Below are 24,315 nucleotides of genomic sequence, written 5' to 3'. Positions count from 1 at the left end.
CTTTGTTTAATCCAGTGAGTCTGATGATACAGAGAAATTTCCCAAATTTTCCCATAGAAAATTTCCCAAATTTTCCCATAGGAAATAAAAATAGAATGGAGCTGGTGCTGGAGCATAAGGACAGCAAGGTGGGCACTTGCTTTGCATGCAGCTGACCGGGTCCTGTCTCCAAATAGCTAGAAATTATTACTCTGGACAGGAACTGAGTGTTGCAAGTAGGTTGCAAGTAGGTAAAGGGATGATAACCTTTATTATCTGTATTGCAAAGCATAATGCCCAAAAGGAGGGTGTGTGTGTGTGTGTGTGTGTGTGAGAGAGAGAGAGAGAGAGAGAGAGAGAGAGAGAGAGAGAGAGACGGAGGGACAGAGAGACAAACAGGCAGAGAAAGAGAGAGGAAAAGTGCCTGTAGTAGAGGCAGGCGGAACTGGATGGGTGAAGGAGGCGAGAGGGAAACTGGGGACATTGGTGGTGGGAAATTACACTGGTGAAGAAAGGTGCTGGACTCATTTGTGGAGCATAAAACAACGTAACAGGAGGCTGACACCTAAGGACAGTAGATACACAGGACAGTAGATTGCTCCATAGCTGGAAGCCTGCCTCATGAGCAAAGGGGAGAAGGCAGCTGGAATAGAGAAGGGATCACTAAGAAAACGATGGCTGGAAGAACCGGTCGCGATAGGAGATGTGTGCAGAAAGTAGATAAAGAACTGAACATGATGGCTTTTCAGTAGCTACATGGCAAAACAGTGCCCAAAAGTAGAGAGAGTGTGGGGAAAATTGTCTGCCAGTGCTGGAACACTGTTTGACTGAAATTCAGTCATGAACAACCCTGTAACTGTGTATCTCACTGTGATTCAATTAAAAATTTAAAAAAAAGTAACTGCCTCCAAATGTGACCTGGACAAGTCGCATCAGGGGTGAATTCTGCTGGATGGTTTTTGTTAACTCTCAACGGTAGGGGCCAGAACGAGAGGACAGCAGGGAGGGTGTTTGCCTTCATGCAGCACACCTGGGTTCGAGCCCTGGCATACCTTAGAGTACCTTGAGCACCGCCAGGAGTGATTCCTGAGTGCAGAGCCAGGAGGAACCCCTGAGTATCACCAGGGGTGACCAAGAAATAAAACAAATGAAAGATCCAACGCAAACAACAGTTTTCAAACTCTCCAATGCATTTCATGAGAACAGAATATTCTTGAGCTCTAAGCCCAAAGCCATCGTATCAACCTGCGAATGTTACCAGCTATGGGCAGTACACAGAAAAGTCAACTAGAAGCCAATATCTGTATGTGTTCAAATGTGCTCGTCGCGTGCCTTCTGTGGTCAGGCCAATTTTCCCACCCCAGATGCTGACAGAGATGGATGAAAGAGGGAGGAAACGGGAGCCAGGCGGGTTGGTGATCAATACAGGTTATTCCAATCTCGCCTTCCTCTTCTTCCTTCCAGTATCACCCACTGCCCACATCCCCTCTTTCTGCCCATTCTGACAGCCAATCATGAAGGGTTGCGAGTAGCAGTTATACATAGGTCAGATAGCACAATCAACAAATAAAAACCCTTCCTTCCGGGGAAGCTTCTTCTAAGACAAACATCTCATCCTGCTAGGAGATCAACAAGACCAAATTTCATCTAAGGGCATATTTCCCCTTTCCTTAAAACATAAACAATCATTTTAAATTTACTTCTTCATAATATTTCCAGTCATTTTGTATGGACACAATAAAAGATAATTAAGATTATAGGGTGACTCTCCTGGGGACATCACACTTATGAATCCCAGACTGCAGTCCTCAGGCCAGGTTAGTCCTTCCTAACCCCAGCAGGGTCCTTGTCCAATCACTTCTCTTTGGTTCGTGACAAAATTTGTCCACAAGAGTTAACAAAACACATCCATTCTCTTAATTTATAAGTTTTATGGTACTTGGCCAGTCCTGTTAAAATGCCAGAGTAACTTACAACTTGATCTGGTTACATCCAGTCCCTCTGTCAGGACCCTGCTCTGGGGGTGCTGGGAATTAAGGGCAACTGAGGCTTAAATCGAGTTAATATGAAATATGGCCAGGAGTAACTATTATTCAGAGTCAATTAACTCCCAACTTGCAAAAGCATAGCATGCACTGTCTTCCTGTGTCTATACAAAAAGTACATTGCTCTAACGTAAACTATGTAAAGGACATAAGCAAAACAGAAAAGCAATATTTCACTTACAAATACAAAATCCAGAGACCTCTGAAGAATCCAACCTTATAGTTCACAGGTTCTGAAAGGGGAAATGAGTGGTCAACAGAGAGAGGAAGCAGAGCACAAAGGAGAAGTGACAGATGAATAGAAGTGCCTCAAAACACTGTGATGGGTGGTAGTACAACTATGCTTAAGAAATGTATGTGTTTGACGATGGCCACTCAATAACTGTATTGCGAACCACAACACCCAAAAGGAGAGAGAGAGCAAAAGGGAATTCACTGCCACAGAGGCGGAATGGAGGGGTGGGGAGGATAGTGGGAGGCATATTGAGATCATTGGTGGTAGACGGATGGTTACCAGATCACGGTATAACATAAACGCAAGCATGAAAGTTTGTAAGTCTACAAGTGTACCTCATGGTATATCACTATTAAAAAAAAAAAGAAGCACTGCAGCACTGTCCTACTGTTGTTCATCGAGCTGCTTGAATGGGTAACAGTAACATCTCACAGCAAACAGAAAAAGAAAAAGAAAAAAATGTATGTGTTTGGGGGGTTAGAGAGATTAGTACAGCAGATTAGGAGCTTCCCTTGCGTACAACTAAGCTAAGGTCAATAATCCAAGAAACACCAGGACTGATTCCTCAGAACAGAGCCAGGACTAAGTCCTAAGCAGTATTGGGGGGTGTAGACCAAGTACAAATAAAAAATGAAGTCACAAAAGAATTGAGAATGCCAGGTGGATGACAAATAGATGAAGGGGGAAAATGGTTACAGAAGGAACGGTGACATCAGAGAGACCACAAAACATGGTCCACTTCAACTCTAGCTGATGCAGGTTCAGTGCCCAACTTTTCATGATACTCAGAGCCCTCAAGGATTGTTCCCTGAGCACAGAGACAGGAATCAGCCCTGACCACAACCTGGGGTGGACCCAAACCACAACAACTGAAGAAATATCCAGAAGAAGCACTGGGGATCCCACAATCTGGTCATCATTCCAGAACACGAATCTCTGAAGTTGCAATCAATGATAAATTCCTCAGTCCCGAGCTACTAGACCCTTTGTAGCAGTTCCTTGGAAAAGTCTTCTCAGAGCCCCCATGAGGTCTTTGTTCCTGAGGCTGTAGATGAAGGGGTTCAGCATGGGGGTGACCACCGTGTACATCACCGAGGGGATTGAAATAGAGTGAGAGCCATGGGCGCCAGCAGAGCTCAGGTACACACCTAGGGCTGTGCCATAGAACAAGGAGACCACAGAGAGGTGAGACGCGCAGGTGGAAAAGGCTTTAAACTTCCCCTGGGCTGAGGAGATTTTCCAGATGGAGGAGACGATCTTACAGTAGGAGTAAAGGATGCCAGAGAGAGGACCACCCGCCAATAGCACAGATAAGCTGTAAAGCACCATGTTGTTCACAAGCGTGTCTGAACAAGCCAGCTGCACCATCTGTTTGAGTTCACAGAAAAAGTGGGGGATTTGCAAGTGCGGGCAGAAGGACAGATGTAAGATCATTAAACTCTGTAACAGAGAATGCAGGTGACTGATGACCCAGGACACCAGGACCAGCAACCTACACAACCGGGGATTCATGATGACTGTATAATGCAGGGGGTGGCAGATGGCCACGAAGCGGTCATAGGCCATCACGGCCAGGATGATATCATCCAGGCTTCCGAAGGCGACAAAAAAATATATCTGGGCAATGCAGCCTTCATAGGTGATGGCCTTGCTGTGTGTCTGGATGTTCACCAGCATCTTGGGGACAGTGGTTGAGGTGAAGCAGATGTCCACCAAGGACAGGTTGGACAGGAAGAAGTACATGGGCGTGTGGAGGTGGGGGTCTGAGCTGACGGCCAGGATGATGAGCAGGTTCCCCAGCACGATGATCAGGTACATGGACAGGAAGAGCCCAAAGATGTAGATCTGCAATTCAGGGTCCTCTGATAGTCCCAAGAGGAAAAACTGGGGGAGTCGTGTAAAGTTCTGTGGATCCATGTGTGAGACCAGCGATGGTGGTTTCCAATTCTCTCTCTGCAGCTCTCAGCCATGCTCCGACACTGCCGGCCTTTCATTAAGACATAAAGTAAGGAGTAAATGAAAGGTATCCTGGGGTCTAAAGATTCAATCGTTTTTGTTTTTTATTTTGGGTCATACCAGACAGTAGTCAGGACATACTACTGGTTCTGTGCTCAAGGATATTCCTGTTGGCTCAGGACCACTAAGGCACCTCGGATCAAACCCAGGTCAGCTGCAGAGAAGAAAAGCACCGTATCCGCTGGACTCTGGTCCCCCAGTTCAATATTAAATGGAAAATTGTGGGAAATAAAATAATGCAAGATGAGCTCCATTAAAATGTGTGTGGAAGGGGACTGGAGAGGTAATAGAGCAGGTAAGGTTTTTTTCCCACACGCTCCTAAACTTGGTTTGATCTGTGACTACTCATATACCCTGAGCACAACCTGGAACATTTCTGAGTGCAGAGCCAGGAGTAACACCAAAGCACTGACAGTTCTGGACCTAGAACAGAGGGGGAAAAGATGCGTGGGTCAAATACTCCACAGCCTCTCGATTACCCTCCTATGAGAGTGTATGGCTTTAGCGATACTTCTGGAATCTCATGGTGATGTTTAGTCCAAGGATAAAGATGAAAACCTTCAGAGAATACGTGGATAACATGACATTTAGCAATAAACTAATCACAAACACTGCAAAGAAACCACTAATGACTCTAAGACATGAAACATGGAGGGGAAATTTATAGCGATTGACATGTGCCCTGTCACTTCCTCTCCAGTCCTATTCATTAATTTTTTCACAGAAATACACATAGAAATGGGAACCCAGACATATGGTAAAAATGGGCATGATATGTGCCATGCATTGGACTGAGATGAGTTCAATCCTTGGAACCCCGTATGGTAGTAGAGCCACACACTGAAAGGGATTCCAGAGTGCAGAGCCAGGAGTAAGCCCTGAGGACCACATGCCTCCCCAAAAAGAGAAAAGAGAAATGCAGAGTGAAAGAAAAGACACTGAGATCTTATGAATAAAGGTAAAGGTAAAGGTAAAGGCCCTCCCGTTGATCGTCGATTTGCTCGAGTGGGCCCAGTAACGTCTCCATTGGAGACTTTGTTGTTACTGTGTCTGGCATATCGAATACTCTCAGTAGCTTGCCGAGATCTTATGAATGGAGGTGACAAAATGATATTGGCATCCGGTCATTCATTCTATTTGGAATTTCTAAACATTTTCTTGGAATCTCAAATATTTCAAAAATAAAAAAGAATAAAAATTTAAAAAATCAAAATTTTGTTGGAGTCAGTAATATAAAGTCAATGTGTTATGTGCCTAAAGAGGCAGGTTGGAACTCCTGGGAATACATCCGAGAGCCAAAAATGTATAGTCAAAGTGACATCTGCACCTGTTTGTTCATTGCAGCACTCTTTACAATAGCCAGAATCTGGAAAAAACCTGAGTGCCCAAGAACAGATGACTGGTTAAAGAAACTTTGGTACATCTACACAATGGAGTACTATGTAGCTGTTAGAAAAGATGAAGTCGTGAGTTTTACATACAACTGGTAACACATGAAAAGTATCATGCTAAGCGAAATGAGTCAAAAAGAGAGGGATAGACATAAAAAGATTGCATTCATGTGGGGGACATAAAGTAACAAAATAGGAGATTAATACCCAAGAACAGCCGAGATCAGTACCAGGAGGATTACTCCATGGCTTAGAGGTCAGCCGGGCACTCGAGGGGAAAGGGCAGCTCAGATAGAGAAGGAAGCCCCAAATAAAGGGTGTTTGGAGGATTCTCCCAGAGGGGAGATGCTTGTTGAAAGTAGACCATGGACTGAACATGATTGCCACTCAATGCCTCTTTTGGAAACCACAACACCCAAATGGAGAGCGAGAACAGAGGGGAATGCCCTGCCACAGAGGCAGGGTGGGATGGGGGAGATGGGTGTGGGAAGGATACTGGGATCCGTGGTGGTGGAAAATGGGCACTGGTGGAGGGATGGGTACGTGATCATTGTATAATCAAAACCTAAGCACAAAAATTTGCAAATCTACAACTGTACCTCATGAAAAAAATTAAAAATAAAGAGGCAGGTTGGGATGGAGGAAAAACAGGGGCATTGGTGAGGGATGGACACACTGACAGTGTTGGAACTCCAAATGCCTGAAAAAAAAACTCTATAATGAAAAGCTCTGTGATTCCTGGTGTTTTAATACAAATAAATTATTTTTAAATTTCTATTGGCAATCAGCCTGGCTGGAGTGATAGCACAGTCGTAGGGCGTTTGCCTTGCACACTGCTGGCCAGGTCGACCCGGGTTCGATTCCTCCGCCCCTCTCAGAGAGCCCAGCAAGCTCCGGAGAGTATCTCGCCCACATGGCAAAGCCTGGCAAGCTACCCGTGACGTATTTGATATGCCAAACACAGTAAAAACAAGTCTCACTGTAGAGACGTTACTGGGCCCGCTCGAGCAAATTGGCAATCAACACGCCTGTTTGGGAGCTTTGCCATCAATATACAGCTAAGTACATCTCATTGTCTAAAACAATTTTTCACTCTCATGTCAGCATCCATCCCTCTACTGATTGTTTTCTATACTGCCCACATTCTGTTGGAAACTTTTCATTTTTCTATGACAACCACACAGGCTTCTGGGCACAAAATTTGGCTGTATGGTTCTCACTGGCAATAGCTCTCTGCTTGCGGGCTCCTTGCTTGACGATCAGAGAGTGTCCACTGAGAGGGAAGACTCACCTTGGAGTCCCTGCGAGGCAGAACTTTGTGTCAGAGTGAGCCTGTCACCAGAATTCTGAATTGGGGCTGGGTCTCGGTCCCCACACGAGCCAGCAGGCTGGGGTACAGCATCCTTCCCGGAACCAGAGTCAGGATTCCAGAAGCAGCGAATGTGTCCCGGCGCACATGAGGTGGCTCTGGCCAATGGTCCAGAGCAGGGCAGGTATTCTAGCCCCGGAGTAACTCATTAGCAAGGGCTCCCCCGCCCTGCACAGGATTTCCCTGGGGGAGGATGCTGGCTGGACAGAAATAATGGAAAAATTGCCCAAGCTTCCCTGGAGAGCATCTTGGGAGCGATGCAAAATCTGTGCTTTCCACTTTGTCCCCATCAACTCTCAACTCTCAACTCTCCTGCCTTTCAGAGACCTAAGTTCACAACACTGTCTCACATCCTTGTACATAAGAGTTCTTCAGACTCAGGAGTTGTTCTGTTGTTGTTTTTTTAATCACTCCATTAGCAATGTATTGGTAACAAGTTGTTACCAATATTGGTAATAAAGTGTAGGGGAGATTTACATATTGTAGACTTTATCTATTTCATGTCAGGAACGAGGCTCTTTCTCATAAACATTGTCTTCGTAAGATTCAGCTGTAGTCCTACCTTTCCACACTCACGGTCGAAGTCGGCCAGCATTTGTGCCACTTGGCTAATGTTTGGTGTTATTAAAACAATGTCATCAGCAAAGCGGAGGTGGTGTAGTTGCCGACCATCTATCTTCACTCCCATTCCTTCCCATTCCAGTCGTCACATGATGTTCTCGAGGGTGAAACAGAATAGTTTTGGTGAAATGGTATCACTCTGCAGAACCCCTCTCTTGACATTCCTGATGCCCCATTCGCTCTCAACAGAACGACCATCTCTGAATGCAGCAGCTATGTGTACCTAGGTCCAGAAGTCAACATGACAAATGACCTGGTATCTGAGCTGCGCAGGAGGAAGTGATCGGCTTGGAACGCCTTCAACGGCCTCGAAGAAATAGCTAAGAGGACGAACAACCTCCAGCTCCGGGCACATCTCTTTGATTCCACTGTTATTCCTGCATTAACATAGGCCTCAGAAACCTGGGCCCTACGCAAACAGGATAAGAACGCTATTCGGGTCTCCCAAAGAGGAATTGAAAGAGCTATGCTTGGAATATCATGTTTCACTCAAATGAGAGAAAGAATCCGGAGCTCCGACCTCCGTCGACAATCAAGAATCAGGGACGCTGTCTCGTGTGCCAAGGTGTCAAAAATCAGATGGGCTGGTCACGTAATGAGATTTGAAGACGACCGCTGGACTAGAGCTGTTACCAACTGGATTCCACGGGATGTCAAAAGACCGCGTGGCCGCCCACCTACCAGATGGTCAGACTTCTTCATCAAGATCATGAATGATTGGTTTGAGGCTCTTCATGTTTCCAGAGCGAACAGATGCCATTGGGCTACACTAGTATACGACAGGTACAAGTGAAGACATTACTGGCGCCTGCTCGAGCAAATCAATGATTAACGGGAAGTCAAGTGATCAAGTGATCTATTTCATGTAAACTCCAAAATATATTAGTACAGAAATTTTTTTAAGTTTTATTAATGACAGATAAAGCATGATTATTACCAAAATGAGAGCCAAGCACAAAACAAAATTGAATGCAATATATTTTAAATTCCAGAGCCGAAAACTAAAGTAATTGAAAATCGATATATTTTATTATATTTTATTAAATGGTTTTAATTTCCTTGTTTCCATAAGTTAAAATCATAGAGCAATCACAAATTGGATTTTACTGGTTTATTTTCTGATCATTCTATTTGCAATTTCTTTCATCTTGTTGGAGCAAACAGTATAAAGTAAATGTGTCAGGTGCCTAAGGGGAAAGGTTGGGGTTGGGGGAGAAACTGGGGACATTGGTGGAGGGAAGGTCACACTGGTGGTATTGGAACACTTAATGCCTGAAACTAGAGTATTATGGAAAACTATAAAGCTTGTCGTTTAAACAAAAGTAACTTTATTTTTTTGGATGAACATGGAGAGTATCATGCTGAGGGAAATGAATCAGAAGGAATGGACAGACATAGAATGACTGCATTAATTTGTGGTATATAAACATATATATATATATATATATATATATATATAAAGAAGAATATCCACTGCCAGGGAAAACAGGGGTTAGGAGGACTGGTCAATGCTTAGAACTAACCACGAGTGTGTGGGGGTCTGAGGGCAGGTAAGATAGAGATGAGACCAGCATGACAATAATAGCTGGGAATGATCACACTGGACAAGAGCTGAGGATTAAAAGTAGGTAAGGGATATTCTTGATAACCTTTCAGTATCAATGTTGCAAACCACAGTGCCCAAAAAGAGAGAGAGAGAGAGAGAGAGAGCAAAGGGGAGAGAGAGAGAGAGAGAGAGAGAGAGAGAGAGAGAGAGAGAGAGAAGCATGAGAGAGAAGAAAAGTGCCTGTCATAGAGGCAGGCGGAACTGGATGGGTGAAGGAGGCGAGAGGGAAACTGGGGACACCGGTGGTGGGAAATTACACTGGTGAGGAAAGGTGCTGGACTCATTTGTGGAGCATAAAACAACCTAACAGGAGGCTGACACCTCAGGACAGTAGATACACAGGACAGTAGATTGCTCCATAGCGGGAAGCCTGTCTCATGAGCAAAGGGGAGAAGGCAGCTGGAATAGAGAAGGGATCACTAAGAAAACGATGCCTGGAAGAACCGGTCGAGATGGGAGATGTGTGCAGAAAGTAGATAAAGGGCCGAACATGACGGCTTCTCAGTAGCTACATGGCAAAACAGTGCCAAAAGTAGAGAGAGTATGGGGAAAACTGTCTGCCAGTGCTGGAACACTGTTTGACTGAAATTCAGTCATGAACAATCTTGTAACTGTGTATCTCACTGTGATTCAATTAAAAAATAAAAAAAGTAACTGTCTCCAAATGTGACCTGGACAAGTCGCATCAGGGGTGAATTCTGCTGGATGGTTTTTGTTAACTCTCAACGGTAGGGGCCAGAATGAGAGGATAGAAGGGAGGGTGTTTGCCTTCATGCAGCGCACCTGGGTTCGAGCCCCGGCATCCCTTAGAGTATCTTGAGGACCACCAGGAGTGATTCCTGAGTGCTGAGCCAGGAGGAACCCCTGAGTATCACCAGGGGTGACCAAGAAATAAAACAAATGAAAGATCCAACGCAAACAACAGTTTTCAAACTCTTCAATGTAGTTAATGAGGACAGAATATTCTTGAGCTCTAAGCCCAAAGCCATCGTACCATTGTACTAATGTTACTAGCTATGGCCAGTACACAAAAAAGTAAACTAGGGGTCAATATCTGTGTGTGTTCAAATGTGCTCGTCGCATGCGTTCTGTGGTCAGGCCACTTTCCCACCCCAGATGCTGACAGAGATGGATGAAAGAAGGAGGAAACGAGAGCCAGGCAGGTTGCTGATCAATGAAGTTTATTCCAATCTCACCTTCCTCTTCTTCCTTTCCAGTCTCATCCACTTCTCATATCCCCTCTTTTTGTCCAGTCTGACAGCCAATCATGAAGGGTTGCGAGTAGCAGTTATACATAGGTCAGATAGCACAATCAACATATAAAAACCCTTCCTTCTGGGGAAGTTTCTTCTAAGACAAAGATCTCACCCTGCTAGGAGATCAACAAGACCAAATTTCATCTAAGGGCATATATCTCCTTTCCTTAGTCAATAAAAAATCATTTTAAATTTACTTCTTAATAATTTTTTCAGTCATTTTGTATGGACACAATAAGAGATAATTAAGACTATAGGGTGACTCTCCTGGGGACATCTCGCGTATAAATCCCAGACTACAGTCCTCAGGCCAGGTTAGTCCTTCCTAACCCCAGCAGGGTCCTTTTCCAGTCACTTTTCTCTGGGTCATGACAGAATTTGTCCACAGCTGTTCTATGAATTTATAAGTTTTATGGTACTTGGCCAGTCCCATATCAATGCCAGAGTAGCTTACAGCTTGACCTGGGTGCATCCAGTCCCTCCTTCAGGATCCTGCTTTGACGGTGCTAGGAACCAAGGACAACTGAGGCTTAAGTTGAGTTAATATGAGATATTCTCAGGAGTAACAATTATTCAGAGTCAATTAACTCCCAACTTACAAAAGCATAGCATGAACTGTCTTCCTGTGTCCTGAGCAAATGTCCTAACCCAGAAGGACATTGCTCTAAAGTAAACTATGCAAAGGACATGAGCAAAACAGAAAAGCAATATTTCAGTTACAAAGACAAAACCCAGAGACCTCTGAAGAATCCAACTTTATAGGTCAGAGGTTCTGAAAGGGGAAATGAGTGGTCAACAGATAGGGGAAGCAGAGCACAAAGGAGAAGTGACAGATGAAAAGGAGTGTCTTGGGAGCACTGTGATGGGTGTTAGTAAACATATGCTTATGAAATGTCTGTGTTTGACGATGGCTATTCAATGGCTATTGCGAGCCATAACACCCAAAAGGAGAGAGAGAGCAAAAGGGAATGCCCTGCCACAGAGGCTGGGTGGAGGAAAGGAGAGGGTGGTGGGAGGGATATTGGGATCACTAGTGGTGGAGGGATGGTTACCCGATCATTGTATAACGGAAATGCAAGCACAAAAGTCTGTAAGTCTACAAGTGTACCTATGGTGTATCACTAATAAAAATAAAGCACTGTAGCACTGTCCTCCCATTGTTCTTCAATCTGCTTGAGTAGCACCAAAATATCTCCAACAAAAAGAAAAAGAAAAATACATTTTTCTGTTTAGAGAGATTAGTACAGCAGGTAAGGAGCTTCCCTTGCCCACAACTACGCTAGGTTCAATCACCCAAGAACCTCCAGGACTGATTCCTCCGAGCAAATCCAGGACTAAGCCCTAAGGGTATTTGGGGGTGTGGACCAAGTACAGAGCAAAAAAATGAAGTCACAAAAAAATTGAGAATGCCAGGTGGAGAACAAAGAGATGAAGGAAAGAAAATGGTTGCGGAAGAAATGTTGACATCAGAGAAACCACAAAACGTAGTCCATTTTAACTCTAGCTGATGCAGGTTGAGTGCCCAGCTTTCCATATGATACTCAGAGCCCTCAAGGAGTGCTCCCAGAGAATAGAGCCAGAAATCAAACCTAAACCACAACCTTGGGAAGACCAAAACCACAACAACTAAAGAACTATCCAGAAAAAACACCAGGAATCCCACAATCTGGTCATCATTCCAGAAACTGAAACTCTGAAGTTGTAATCAAGGACAAATTCCTCAGTCCCGAGCTACTAGACCCTTTGTAGCAGTTCCTTGGAAAAGTCTTCTCAGAGCCCCCATGAGGTCTTTGTTCCTGAGACTGTAGATGAAGGGGTTCAGCATGGGGGTGACCACCGTGTACATTACCGAGGGGATTGAAATAGAGTGAGAGCCATGGGCGCCAGCAGAGCTCAGGTACACACCTAGGGCTGTGCCATAGAACAAGGAGACCACAGAGAGGTGAGACGCACAGGTGGAAAAGGCTTTAAACTTCCCCTGGGCTGAGGAGATTTTCCAGATGGAGGAGACGATCTTACAGTAGGAGTAAAGGATGCCAGAGAGAGGACCACCCGCCAATAGCACTGATAAGCTGTATAGCACTATGTTGTTCACAAGCGTGTCTGAACAAGCCAGCTGCACCATCTGTTTGAGTTCACAGAAAAAGTGGGGAATTTCCAAGGGCGTGCCGAAGGACAGACGTGAGACCATTAAACTCTGTAACAAAGAATGCAGGTGACTGATGACCCAGGACACCAGGACCAGCAGCCCACACAGCCGGGGGTTCATGATGACCGTGTAATGCAGGGGGTGGCATATGGCCACAAAGCGGTCATAGGCCATCACGGCCAGGATGAAATCATCCAGACCCGTGAAGAGGATAAAAAAGTACATCTGGGTGAGGCAGCCTGCGTAGGTGATGGCCTTGCTGTGTGTCTGGATGTTCTGCAGCATCTTGGGGACAGTGGTGGAGGTGAAGCAGATGTCCACGAAGGACAGGTTGGCCAGGAAGAAGTACATGGGCGTGTGGAGGTGGGGGTCTGAGCTGACGGCCAGGATGATGAGCAGGTTCCCCAGCACGGTGATCAGGTACATGGACAGGAAGAGCCCAAAGATGTAGATCTGCAGTTCAGGGTCCTCTGACAGTCCCAAGAGGAAAAACTCGGGGAGCCGTGTAAGGTTCTGTGGATCCATGTGTGAGACCAGCGATGGTGGTTTCCAATTCTCTCTCTGCAGCTCTCAGCCATGCTCCGACACTGCCAACCTTTCATTAAGACATAAAGTAAGGAGTAAATGAATGATATCCTGGGGTCTACAGATTCAATAGTTTTAGTTTTTTATTTTGGGTCATACCAGAAAATAGTCAGGACATACTCCTGTTTCTGTGCTCAAGGATATTCCTGCTGGCTCAGGACCACTAAGGCACCTCGGATCAAACCCAGGTCAGCGGCATAGAAGAAAAGCACCGTATCCGCTGGACTCTGGTCCCCCAGTTCCATATTAAATGGAAAATTGTGGGAAATAAAATAAGGCAAGACGAGCTCCTTTAAAATGTTCGTGGAAGGGGACTGGAGAGTTAATAGAGCAGGTAAGGTATTAACCCCGCTCATTCCTAAACTTGGTTTGATCATATACCCTGAGCCCAACCTGGAGCCTTCTGAGTGCAGAGCCAGGAGTAACACCAAAGCACTGACAGTTCTGGACCTAGAACAGAGGGGAAAAACTTGTGGGTAAAGTAATCCACAGCCTCCAATTGTCCATCTATGAGTGTATATGGCTTCAGTGATGCCTTTGGAAGCTCATGGTGATATTTAGTCCAAGGATAAAGATGAAAAGCTTCAGAGAATGTGTGGATACTGTGACTTCTAGCAATAAACTAATCACAAACTCTGCAAAGAAACCACTAATGATTCTAAGACATGAAACGTGGAGGGGAAATTTATAAGGATTGCCATGTACTCTGTCTCTTCCTCTCCAGTCCTATTCATTTACTTTTTTCACAGGAATACACACAGCAATTGGAGCCCAGAGAGGTACTAACAATGGGCAGGATATGTGTCATGCATTGGGTTGAGGTTAGTTCAGTCCCTGGAACCCCGTATGGTCATAGAGCCCAGCACCAAAAGGGATTTCAGAGAGCAGAGCCAGGAGTGAGCTCTGAAGACCACGTGCCCCCCAAGAAAGAGAAAAGAGAAATGCAGAGTGAAAGAAATACACTGAGATTTTATAAACGGAGGTGACAAAATGCAATTGACATCCGATCATTGTGTTTGCCATTTCTAAAAGTTTTGTTGGAGCCAGAAATATAAAATCCATTTGTCTTATACCTGAAGAGGCACGTTGGGGATGAAGGAAAAACAGGGGCATTGGTGAGGGAAGGACATACTGACAGTGTTGGAACTCCAAATGCCTGAAAAAAACTCTATAATGAACATCTCTGTGAATCATGCTATTTTAATAAAAATTAATTCTTTTTAAATTGCTATTGGCAATCAACACCCAGTTCAGGAGCTTTGCTAAGTACATCTCGCTGTCTAAAACAATTTTTCACTCTCATGTCAGCAACTATCCCTCTACTGATTATTTTCCATATTGCCCGCATTCTGTAGGGAAGTTTTCATTTTTCTGTAACTATCACACAGGCTTCTGGGAACAAAATTTGGCTGTATGGTTCTCATTGGCAATAGCTCAAAGCGTGTGGCCTCCTCGCTTGACTATCAAAGAGTGTCCACTGAGAGGGAAGACTCACCTTGGGGGACCTGCGAAGCAGAACTTTGTGTCAGAGTCAGCCTGTCCCCTGGACTCTGATTAGGGGCTGGGTCTCGGTCCCCACACAAGACGGCAGGCTTGGGTACAGCATCGAGCCTGGGACCAGAGTCAGAATTGCAGAAGCAGCAAGTGTGTCCCGGAACACATGAGGTTGCTCTGGCCAGTGGCCCACAGCAGAGCAGGTATTCTAGCCTCGGAGCTGCTCATTAGCATGGCTCCTCCACTCTGCAAAGGATTCCCCTGGGGAAGGATGCTGGGCTGGACAGAAATAATGGAACAATTACCCAAACTTCCCTGGAGAACATCTTAGGAGTGATGCAAAATCTGCGCTTTCCACTTTGTCCCCATCAACTCTCCTGCCCTTCAGAGGCCTAAACTCACAACACCTCACATCCTTGTACATAAGAGTTCTTCAAACTCAGGAGTTTTTTTTTTTTGTTTTGTTTTGTTTTGTTTTTTTTATCACTCCATTAGCAATGTATTGGTAACAAGCAATCTTTTTTTTTTTGTCTTTTTGAGTCATACCCAGTGATGCTTAGGAATTGCTCCTGGCTTTGCACTCAGGAATGACTCCTGATCGTGCTCAGGGGACCATATGGGATGGCAGGGATTGAACCCGGGTCAGCCGTGTGCAAGGCAAACGCCTTACGCGCTGTACTATCACTCCAGCCAAGTAACAAGCAATCTAAAATAAATTCTCGGGGGGCTGCTTGGGGGCAGGCTTGACGGGTGCTTGGAAAATTGGAGACAATGGTGGAGGGAAGTGACAGTGGTGTGGAATTGATGTTGGCATATTCAATGCCTGTAACAAATCATCATGAATAAAAAATTAAAGAAATAAAAAGAAAAAAATCATTATGAACAACTTTGTCAACCACGGTGTTCATATAACGTGTAGGCGAGATTTACATACTGTAGATCTTATCTATTTCATGTGAACTCCAAAATATATTAGTACTGGGGGTATGATGCCCGCAGCAAGTCAATTTGTACCTGTGAGGAGAGTTCATCAGCAGCCTGATGGCACCGACAGGCTTTCAGATACCCTAAAATTGCAGCTGTGCCTTTGGTCAGACCCCAAAAAGTTTGGGCAAAGGGCCTTTACCAAGAAAGTAAATGGCCAAAAGTTAGGTATGTGGGAGACACACCCACAAAGCACCTCTGGCTCAGCTATATAATTGGAGGCATAGCTTAACGGCCATGATCCCAGAGACTCAGAAACGAATCTTGGAACCCAAAGGTTTTTGGCAGAAATGCATCCTATTCCTGCAGTAGGTTACTGGCTTTGGGCCAATCCAGGTGGAAATAGGTTTCGTGCCTTGGCCTGTTCCCCTTGGCAGCCCACTGACCACCATCCTCCAGAGGCTACTGGACAGTCAGTTTTGGGCCTGCAGACAAGACACGCGGCGTCTCAATAGATGGGGGTGGAACCAGCCCTTTCCTCCACATCCCAGCGTGACCCCTAGTCGCCGCCTACAAACGGCCTCTCTGGCTCCTGATCAAGCTAATTAACGGCCATGATCCCAGAGACTCAGAAACAAATCTCGAAACCCAGAGAATTTGGGCAGAAATGCATCTGGACCACATATAAGGTGGCTGCTGTCTCAGAGATTCTTGGAAAGCCAGGTATGAGCTGCCGTGGATGCAGCAACTGCAGTCACATGGGAAGGGAGCTGGTACTGGCATGTCCTTCACGTCCTACCGAAGTCATGAGTTTCCCCCCACGAGCGACTCTCAGGCATAGCCATGGCTCCAGAGACAAAAGGGCTTAATCCAGAGCCCGGTAGCTTGCGGCAGAAAAGTGAATGGACCATGCATTAAACTATGGCTCCATGCCTCCCTGGGAGGGAAAGGGTGTTACTCCCTCCTGCCTTTTCCCTGCCCAGCATCAAGGAGGCCACCACCTCAGAGCTTATTGAAAAGCCAGGTATGAGACAGTGGTGGTGATGGGGCAACTGCAGTCTCATGGGAGGGGGCGGGCGGTACCAGCTCATCCTTCATGCCCTACCGAGGTCACGAGTTGCCCCCCACGAGGGGCTCTCTGGCACAGCCATAACACCAGACGCACAGAAACCAATCACGTAATTATCTGGCTCTTTGCCAGAAATCCAAAATCGCAAGGCTGTTATTGCGGCCATGCAAGATTATATGATTCTCATTACCAGCTATAGAAAACAAAGTATTTCACAATGCCTCTTCAGCAATTCTGATTGTTGGGGGGGAATTCTAAACAATAATGGTGCATCTTTTGTCGAAATGTGAATGTAATCAATGTAGAGAAGAGTTAGGTGGAAATCATCTGCCTCACAGGCATTGGGAGGGGTGGGAGGGGGGTATATTGGGGTTCTTGGTGGTAAAAAATGAGTACTGGTGAAGGGGAAGGTGTTTGATCATTGCAAGACAGAGACTTAAACCTGAAAGCTTAGTAACTTTTCCCACAGTGATTCAATAAATAAATATAAGAAGAAAAATAAATGAATAAATAAATAAAATTATGAACAAAAAACTAAGGCGGAGTTCATGCCCAATTCAATCAGTAATCGGTGGCTGAATATATAGCAGTACTCCTACATAAAATTTTTTTAAATTTTAAAAATTAAAAAATAGTATTCTTAGATTTGCATTAATGAAAATTCAATCAAAATAAAAAATCAGTTTTTAAAAAATCAGTTTCTTACATACTGTACAAATATTTCAAGAGGTTGATCACTGCAAGTGGTTTGAGGTTACCATATATATTGGATCACCAGAACATAAAGAGTTTCATCACAGAGGAAAGTTCAGTTGGAAAACACTGACTAACTAAGCACAACATATTCTTGGCCTTTGTGTTCATTGTGCTGGAAATAGCTAAACATGGGGGACATACCAGCTGGTTCATTTAAGAATAGTCATGTGGTTGAATTGATACTTCAGATTAACACAAAAAGTGATATTCTGCAACATATACATTTAGTTTTCTTTATTCATTTCATGTGTAATCAAGCTAAACTTAAGAGGGTTTCTGCATTCTTCTGTAATCAACTAAATTTAAATGACTAAAAAAAATTTTGCGAGACTTTCTTTTCACCCCCCTGGAATATTTAACACAGAACAATGTGAATCAATTATAGACTGTAGGAAAATAGTGATGACCAATAATTTTGGTATAAATATTGATAATTTGATGGCATTGGAGTGTTTTCTATTGTACTGCTGTGCTAGAATATTGTCATTTTATGACCAATCAAAATAAAATATTGAAAAAAAATATTAGTACAGAAATTTTTTTAAGTTTTATTAATGACAGGTAAATCATGATTATTCCCATAATGAGAGCCAAGCACAAAATAAAATTGAATGCAATATATTTTAAATTCCAGAGCTTAAAGCTTACTTATGTTAATGAGAATAGATACATTTATTTTATTTTCTTAAATATTTTTAATTTGCTTGTTTTCATAAGTTAAAACCATAGAGCAATCATAAATTGGATTTTACTGATTTACTTTCTGATCATTCTATTTGCAATTTCTTTCATCTCGTTGACCAAATAATATAAAGTAAATGTTTCAGGTGCCTAAGAGGGAAGGTTGGGGTTGGGGGAGAAACTGGGGACATTGCTGGAGAGAAGTCACACTGGTGGTATTGGAACAAAATCGAGTCTGAAACAAATGCATTATAAAAAAAACTATAAATCTTGTCGTTTAAACAAAAATAACTTTATTTTTTTGATGAACATGGAGAGTATCATGCTGAGGGAAATGAATCAGAAGGAATGGACAGACAAACAATGATTGCATTCGTTCGTGATATATACATATATATATATATATATATATATATAGTAGAAGAAGAAGAATATCCATCACCAGGGAAAACAAGGGTTAGGAGTACTGGCCAATAATTAAAACTAACTACGAGTGTGTATGGGTCTGAGGGCAGGTAAGAGAGAAGAGACCAGTATGACAATAATAGCTGGGAATGATCACACTGGACAAGAGCTGAGGGTTAAAAGTAGGTAAGGGATATTCTTGATAACCTTTCAGTATCAATATTGAAAACTGCAGTGCCCAAAAGGACCAAGCAAGAGAGAGCGATAGAGACAGAGAGACAGAGACAGAGAGAGACAGAGACACAGAGAGAGAGGAAGAGAGAGAGAGAGAGAGAGAGAGAGAGAGAGAGAGAGAGAGAGAGAGAGAAGGAGAGATGGGGGGAGGAAGGGGGAGAGGGAGGGAGGGAGAAGAAAAGAGTCAGGCAGGAGATGGGAGGTGGGGGGTGATGGGAGGGAACTGATGCTGGGAAATGTACACTGTGGAGGGATGGATTTCGGAATACTGCATGACTGAAATCCAATCATGAATAGCTTTATAAGGATCTATCTCATGGTGATTCAATAATAAAGTTAAAAAATAAAAAAAATTAAAATGGAAACATTTAAAATAAATAAATAAAAATAAATTTATTTTTTAAAAGTATTTCTCCAAACTCTAGTGTTGAAGGTCCTGGCTACTGGATTAGGTTCCACGTGTCCAAAAAATAAAGAGTCAGTGCTGGAGAGGTAGTACATAGGTGGGCTCTTCACTTCCATTCAACTGCCCTGACTTCCATCCCTGGGTCAAATTCAGGAGCTGAGAGTTTCTGCCCATCAGGACCCGCTGGCCTATGGCGATAAAATAAAGTTCTTCTAATCTTCCCTTGGCCCTCCATGACTCTCAATCGGCTCTCCATGATCTAACACTGAATTTTACACTGGAACAAATACGGTTCCAAGGTCATCTGTCTATACTGGCCGAGGCAGGGCTGCCGACTTCATTTCCTTTCATAAGGGAAGAACAACTCATGACTATTGTCCTGGAAAAGCAAATGAAAATTTCATTTTGTACCTTTTTTTTTTGGCTTTTTGGGTCACACCCAGCAATGCACAAAGGTCACTCCTGGCTCTGCACTCAGGAGTTACTCCTGGTGGTGCTCAGGGGACTATATGGGATGCTGGGGATCGAACCCTGGTCGGCCGTGTGCAAGGCAAACGCCCTACCTGCTGTCCTATTGCTCCAGCCCCTGTACCTTATATTTTAAGACGAAATAGAAGGTCGTAGCGTTTGGAGAGCAAGGAGGGTGTTATCCTTGCATGCAGCTGACCCGGAGTTGGATCCCTGGCACCCTCATAGGGTCCTCCAGAGACCCACCTGGAATGATTCCTGAGAACAGCCAAGAGTGACCCCTGAGCATCACCGTTTGTGGCCCCAAAACAAAACAAAAGCTGAATTTGGTCTCAAAAAATATAACTGAACTTTGTTTGATCCAGTGAGTCTGATAATAAAGAGATATTTCCCAAATTTTCCCATCCAAAATCAAAATAGAATGGAGCTGGTGCTGGAGCATAAGGACAGCAAGGTGGGCACTTGCTTTGCATGCGGCTGACCTGGGTCCTATCTCCAAATAGCTAGAAATTATTACTCTGGACAGGAACTGAGGGTTGCAAGTACGTTGCAAGTAGGTAAGGGGATGATAACCTTTATTGTCTGTATTGCAAACCGTAATGCCCAAAAGGAGGGAGGCTGTGTGTATGTGTGTGTGTGTGAGAGGGGGGGGGGGGGTGAAGAGAGAGAGGAAAAGTGCCTGTCACAGAGGCAAGCAGGACTGGATGGGTGAAGGAGGCGAGAGGAAAACTGGGGACATTGGTGGTGGGAAATTACACTGGTGAGGAAAGGTGCTGGACTCATTTGTGGAGCATAAAACAACATAACAGGAGGCTGACACCTAAGGACAGTAGATACACGGGACAGGTAGATTGCTCCATAGCTGGAAGCCTGCCTCATGAGCAAAGGGGATAAGGCAGCTGGAATAGAGAAGGGACCACTAAGAAAACGATGGCTAGGGGAATCAGTTGGGATGGGAGATGTGTGCAGAAAGTAGATAAAGGACCAAACACGATGGCTTCTAAGTAGCTATATATCAAAACAGTGCCCAAAAGTAGACAGAGAATATGGGGAAATCTGTTTGCCATGGAGGCAGGGGGAGGGTGGGAAAAGGACGGGGGGAATACCAGGGATATTGGTGCTGGGGAATGTGCACTGGTTGAGGGTTTGGTGTTTGATCATTGTGTGATTGTAACCCAAACATGAAAGCTTGTAATGATCTCACGGTGATTCAATAAAATTGAAAGACAGATAAATAAATAAAAGAAAGGTGCTGGAACACTGCATGACTGAAACTCAGTCATGAAAACCTTGTAGCTGTGTTTCTCACTGTGACTCAATTTAAAAAAAAAAAGTGACTGTCTCCAAAGGTGACCTGGACAGGTCGCATCAGGGGTGAATTCTGCTGGATGTGTTTTGTTAACTCTCAGTGGTAGGGGCCAGAACGAGAGGACAGCAGGGAGGGCGTTTGCCTTCATACAACCCATGTGGGTTCAAGCCCTGGCATCCCTTAGAGTATCTACAGCACTGCCAGGAGTGATTCCTGAGTGCAGAGCCAGGAGGAACCCCTGAGTATCACCAGGGATGACCAAGAAATAAAACAAATGAAAGATCCAACGCAAACAACAGTTTTCAAACTCTCCAATGCAGTTAATGAGAACAGAATATTCTTGAGCTCTAAGCCCAAAGCCATCGTACCATTGTACTAATGTTACTAACTATGGCCAGTACACAAAAAAGCCAACTAGGGGTCAATATCTGTGTGTGTTCAAATGTGCTCGTCGCATGCGTTCTGTGGTCAGGCCACTTTCCCACCCCAGATGCTGACAGAGATGAATGAAAGAAGGAGGAAACGAGAGCCAGGCAGGTTGCTGATCAATGAAGTTTATTCCAATCTCACCTTCCTCTTCTTCCTTTCCAGTCTCATCCACTTCTCATATCCCCTCTTTTTGTCCAGTCTGACAGCCAATCATGAAGGATTGTGAGTAGCAGTTATACATAGGTCAGATGTCACAATCAACATAAAAAAACCCTTCCTTCAGGGAAGTTTCTTCTAAGACAAAGATCTCACCCTGCTAGGAGGTCAAAAAGACCAAATTTCATCTAAGGGCATATATCTCCTTTCCTTAGTCCATAAACAATCATTTTAAATTTACTTCTTAATAATCTTTCCAGTCATTTTGTATGGACACAATAAGAGATAATTAAGACTATAGGGTGACTCTCCTGGGGACATCTCGCTTATAAATCCCAGACTACAGTCCGCAGGCCAGGTTAGTCCTTCCTAACCCCAGCAGGGTCCTTGTCCAGTCACTTCTCTTTGGGTCATGACAGAATTTGTCCACAGCCATTCTCTGAATTTATAAGTTTTATGGTACTTGGCCAGTCCCGTACAAATGCCAGAGTAGCTTACAGCTTGACCTGGGTGCATCCAGTCCCTCTGTCACGACCCTGCTTTGAAGGTGCTGGAACCAAGGACAACTGAGGCTTAAGTCGAGTTAATATGAGATATGGCCAGGAGTAACTATTATTCGGAGTCAATTAACTCCCAACTTACAAAAACATAGCATGAACTGTCTTCCTGTGTCCTGAGCAAATGCCCTGACCCAGAAGGACATTGCTCTAAAGTAGACTATGCAAAGGACATAAGCAAAACATAAAAGCAATATTTCACTTACAAAGACAAAATCCAGAGACCTCTGAAAAATCCGACTTTATAGGTCACAGATTCTGTAAGGGGAAATGAGTGGTCAACAGATAGGGGAAGCAGAGCAAAAAAGAGAAGTGACAGATGAAAAGGAGTGTCTTGGGAGCACTGGGATGGGTGTTAGTAAACATATGCTTATGAAATGTCTGTGTTTGACGATAGCTATTCAATACCTCTATTGCGAGCCACAACACCCAAAAGGAGAGAGAGCAAAAGGGAATGCCCTGCCACAGAGGCTGGGTGGGGGGATGGGGAGGGCGGTGGGAAAATATTGGGATCACTAGTGGTGGAGGGATGGTTACCCGATCATTGTATAACTGAAATGCAAGCACGAAAGTTTGTAAGTCTACAAGTGTACCTCATGGTGTATCACTAATAAAAATAAAGCACTGTAGCACTGTCCTCCCGTTGTTCTTCAATCTGCTTGAGTAGCACCAAAACATCTCCAACAAAAAGAAAAAGAAAAAGAAATTTTTCTGTTTAGAGAGATTAGTACAGCAGGTAAGGAGCTTCTCTTGCACACAACTACGCTAGGTTCAATCACCCAAGAACCTCCAGGACTGATTCCTCCGAGCAAATCCAGGACTAAGCCCTAAACGTTCAGGACCAAGTACAGAGCAAAAAAATGAAGTCACAAAAAAATTGAGAATGCTAGGTGGAGAACAAAGAGATGAAGGAAAGAAAATGGTTGCGGAAGAAATGTTGACATCAGAGAAACCACAAAACGTAGTCCATTTTAACTCTAGCTGATGCAGGTTGAGTGCCCAGCCTTCCATATGATACTCAGAGCCCTCAAGGAGTGCTCCCAGAGAATAGAGCCAGAAATCAAACCTAAACCACAACCTTGGGAAGACCAATATCACAACAACTAAAGAACTATCCAGAAAAAACACTGGAAATCCCACAATCTGGTCATCATTCCAGAACCTGAAACTCTGAAGCTGTAATCAAGGACAAATTCCTCAGTCCCGAGCTACTAGACCCTTTGTAGCAGTTCCTTGGAAAAGTCTTCTCAGAGCCCCCATGAGGTCTTTGTTCCTGAGGCTGTAGATGAAGGGGTTCAGCATGGGGGTGACCACCGTGTACATCACCGAGGGGATTGAATTGGAGTGTGAGCCATGGGCGCCAGCAGAGCTCAGGTACACACCTAGGGATGTGACATAGAACAAGGAGACCACAGAGAGGTGAGACGCGCAGGTGGAAAAGGCTTTAAACTTCCCCTGGGCTGAGGAGATTTTCCAGATGGAGGAGACGATCTTACAGTAGGAGTAAAGGATGCCAAAGAGAGGACCACCCGCCAATAGCACAGATAAGCTGTAAAGCACTATGTTGTTCACAAGCGTGTCTGAACAAGCCAACTGCACCATCTGTTTGAGATCACAGAAAAAGTGGGGGATTTCCAAGTGTGGGCAGAAGGACAGACGTAAGACCATTAAACTCTGTAACAAAGAATGCAGGTGACTGACTACCCAGGACACCAGGACCAGCAGCCCACATAGCCGGAAGTTCATGATGACCGTGTAATGCAGGGGGTGGCAGATAGCCACAAAGCGGTCATAGGCCATCACCGACAGGATGAAATCGTCCAGACTTATGAAGGCAACGAAAAAGTATATCTGGGCAATGCAGCCTTCATAGGTGATGGCCTTGCTGTGTGTCTGGATGTTCACCAGCATCTTGGGGACGGTGGTGGAGCTGAAGCAGATGTCCACAAAGGACAGGTTGGACAGGAAGAAGTACATGGGCGTGTGGAGGTGGGGGTCTGAGCTGACGGCCAGGATGATGAGCAGGTTCCCCAGCACGGTGATCAGGTACATGGACAGGAAGAGCCCAAAGATGTAGATCTGCAGTTCAGGATCCTCTGACAGTCCCAAGAGGAAAAACTCGGGGAGCCGTGTAAGGTTCTGTGGATCCATGTGTGAGACCAGCGATGGTGGTTT

General features: G+C 44.5%; 3 protein-coding genes across 3 annotated transcripts; all 3 read right to left on the bottom strand.

Moving 5' to 3' along the window:
- Positions 1–3,222: 3,222 nt before the first annotated feature.
- On the bottom strand, positions 3,223–4,176 carry LOC130022251 (olfactory receptor-like protein OLF4). The gene has a single exon (XM_056113003.1). The coding sequence runs from the start codon at positions 4,174–4,176 to the stop codon at positions 3,223–3,225; it is 954 nt and encodes a 317-aa protein (XP_055968978.1).
- An 8,062-nt stretch (positions 4,177–12,238) lies between these two features.
- LOC130022250 (olfactory receptor 7A10-like) lies at positions 12,239–13,198 on the bottom strand. Its single transcript, XM_056113001.1, has one exon. It carries the CDS (start codon positions 13,190–13,192, stop codon positions 12,239–12,241), a length of 954 nt encoding a protein of 317 aa, XP_055968976.1. The 5' UTR covers positions 13,193–13,198.
- A 10,139-nt stretch (positions 13,199–23,337) lies between these two features.
- On the bottom strand, positions 23,338–24,297 carry LOC130022249 (olfactory receptor-like protein OLF4). Its single transcript, XM_056113000.1, has one exon. The coding sequence runs from the start codon at positions 24,289–24,291 to the stop codon at positions 23,338–23,340; it is 954 nt and encodes a 317-aa protein (XP_055968975.1). The 5' UTR covers positions 24,292–24,297.
- Positions 24,298–24,315: the final 18 nt, after the last annotated feature.

The sequence above is a fragment of the Sorex fumeus genome, unplaced genomic scaffold (genome assembly GCF_029834395.1).
Source record: "Sorex fumeus unplaced genomic scaffold, SorFum_2.1 ptg000019l, whole genome shotgun sequence".
Lineage (NCBI taxonomy): Eukaryota > Metazoa > Chordata > Mammalia > Eulipotyphla > Soricidae > Sorex > Sorex fumeus.
The sequence above is the reverse complement of the archived record's forward strand: the minus strand, read 5'-3'. Positions and strand labels throughout refer to the sequence as shown.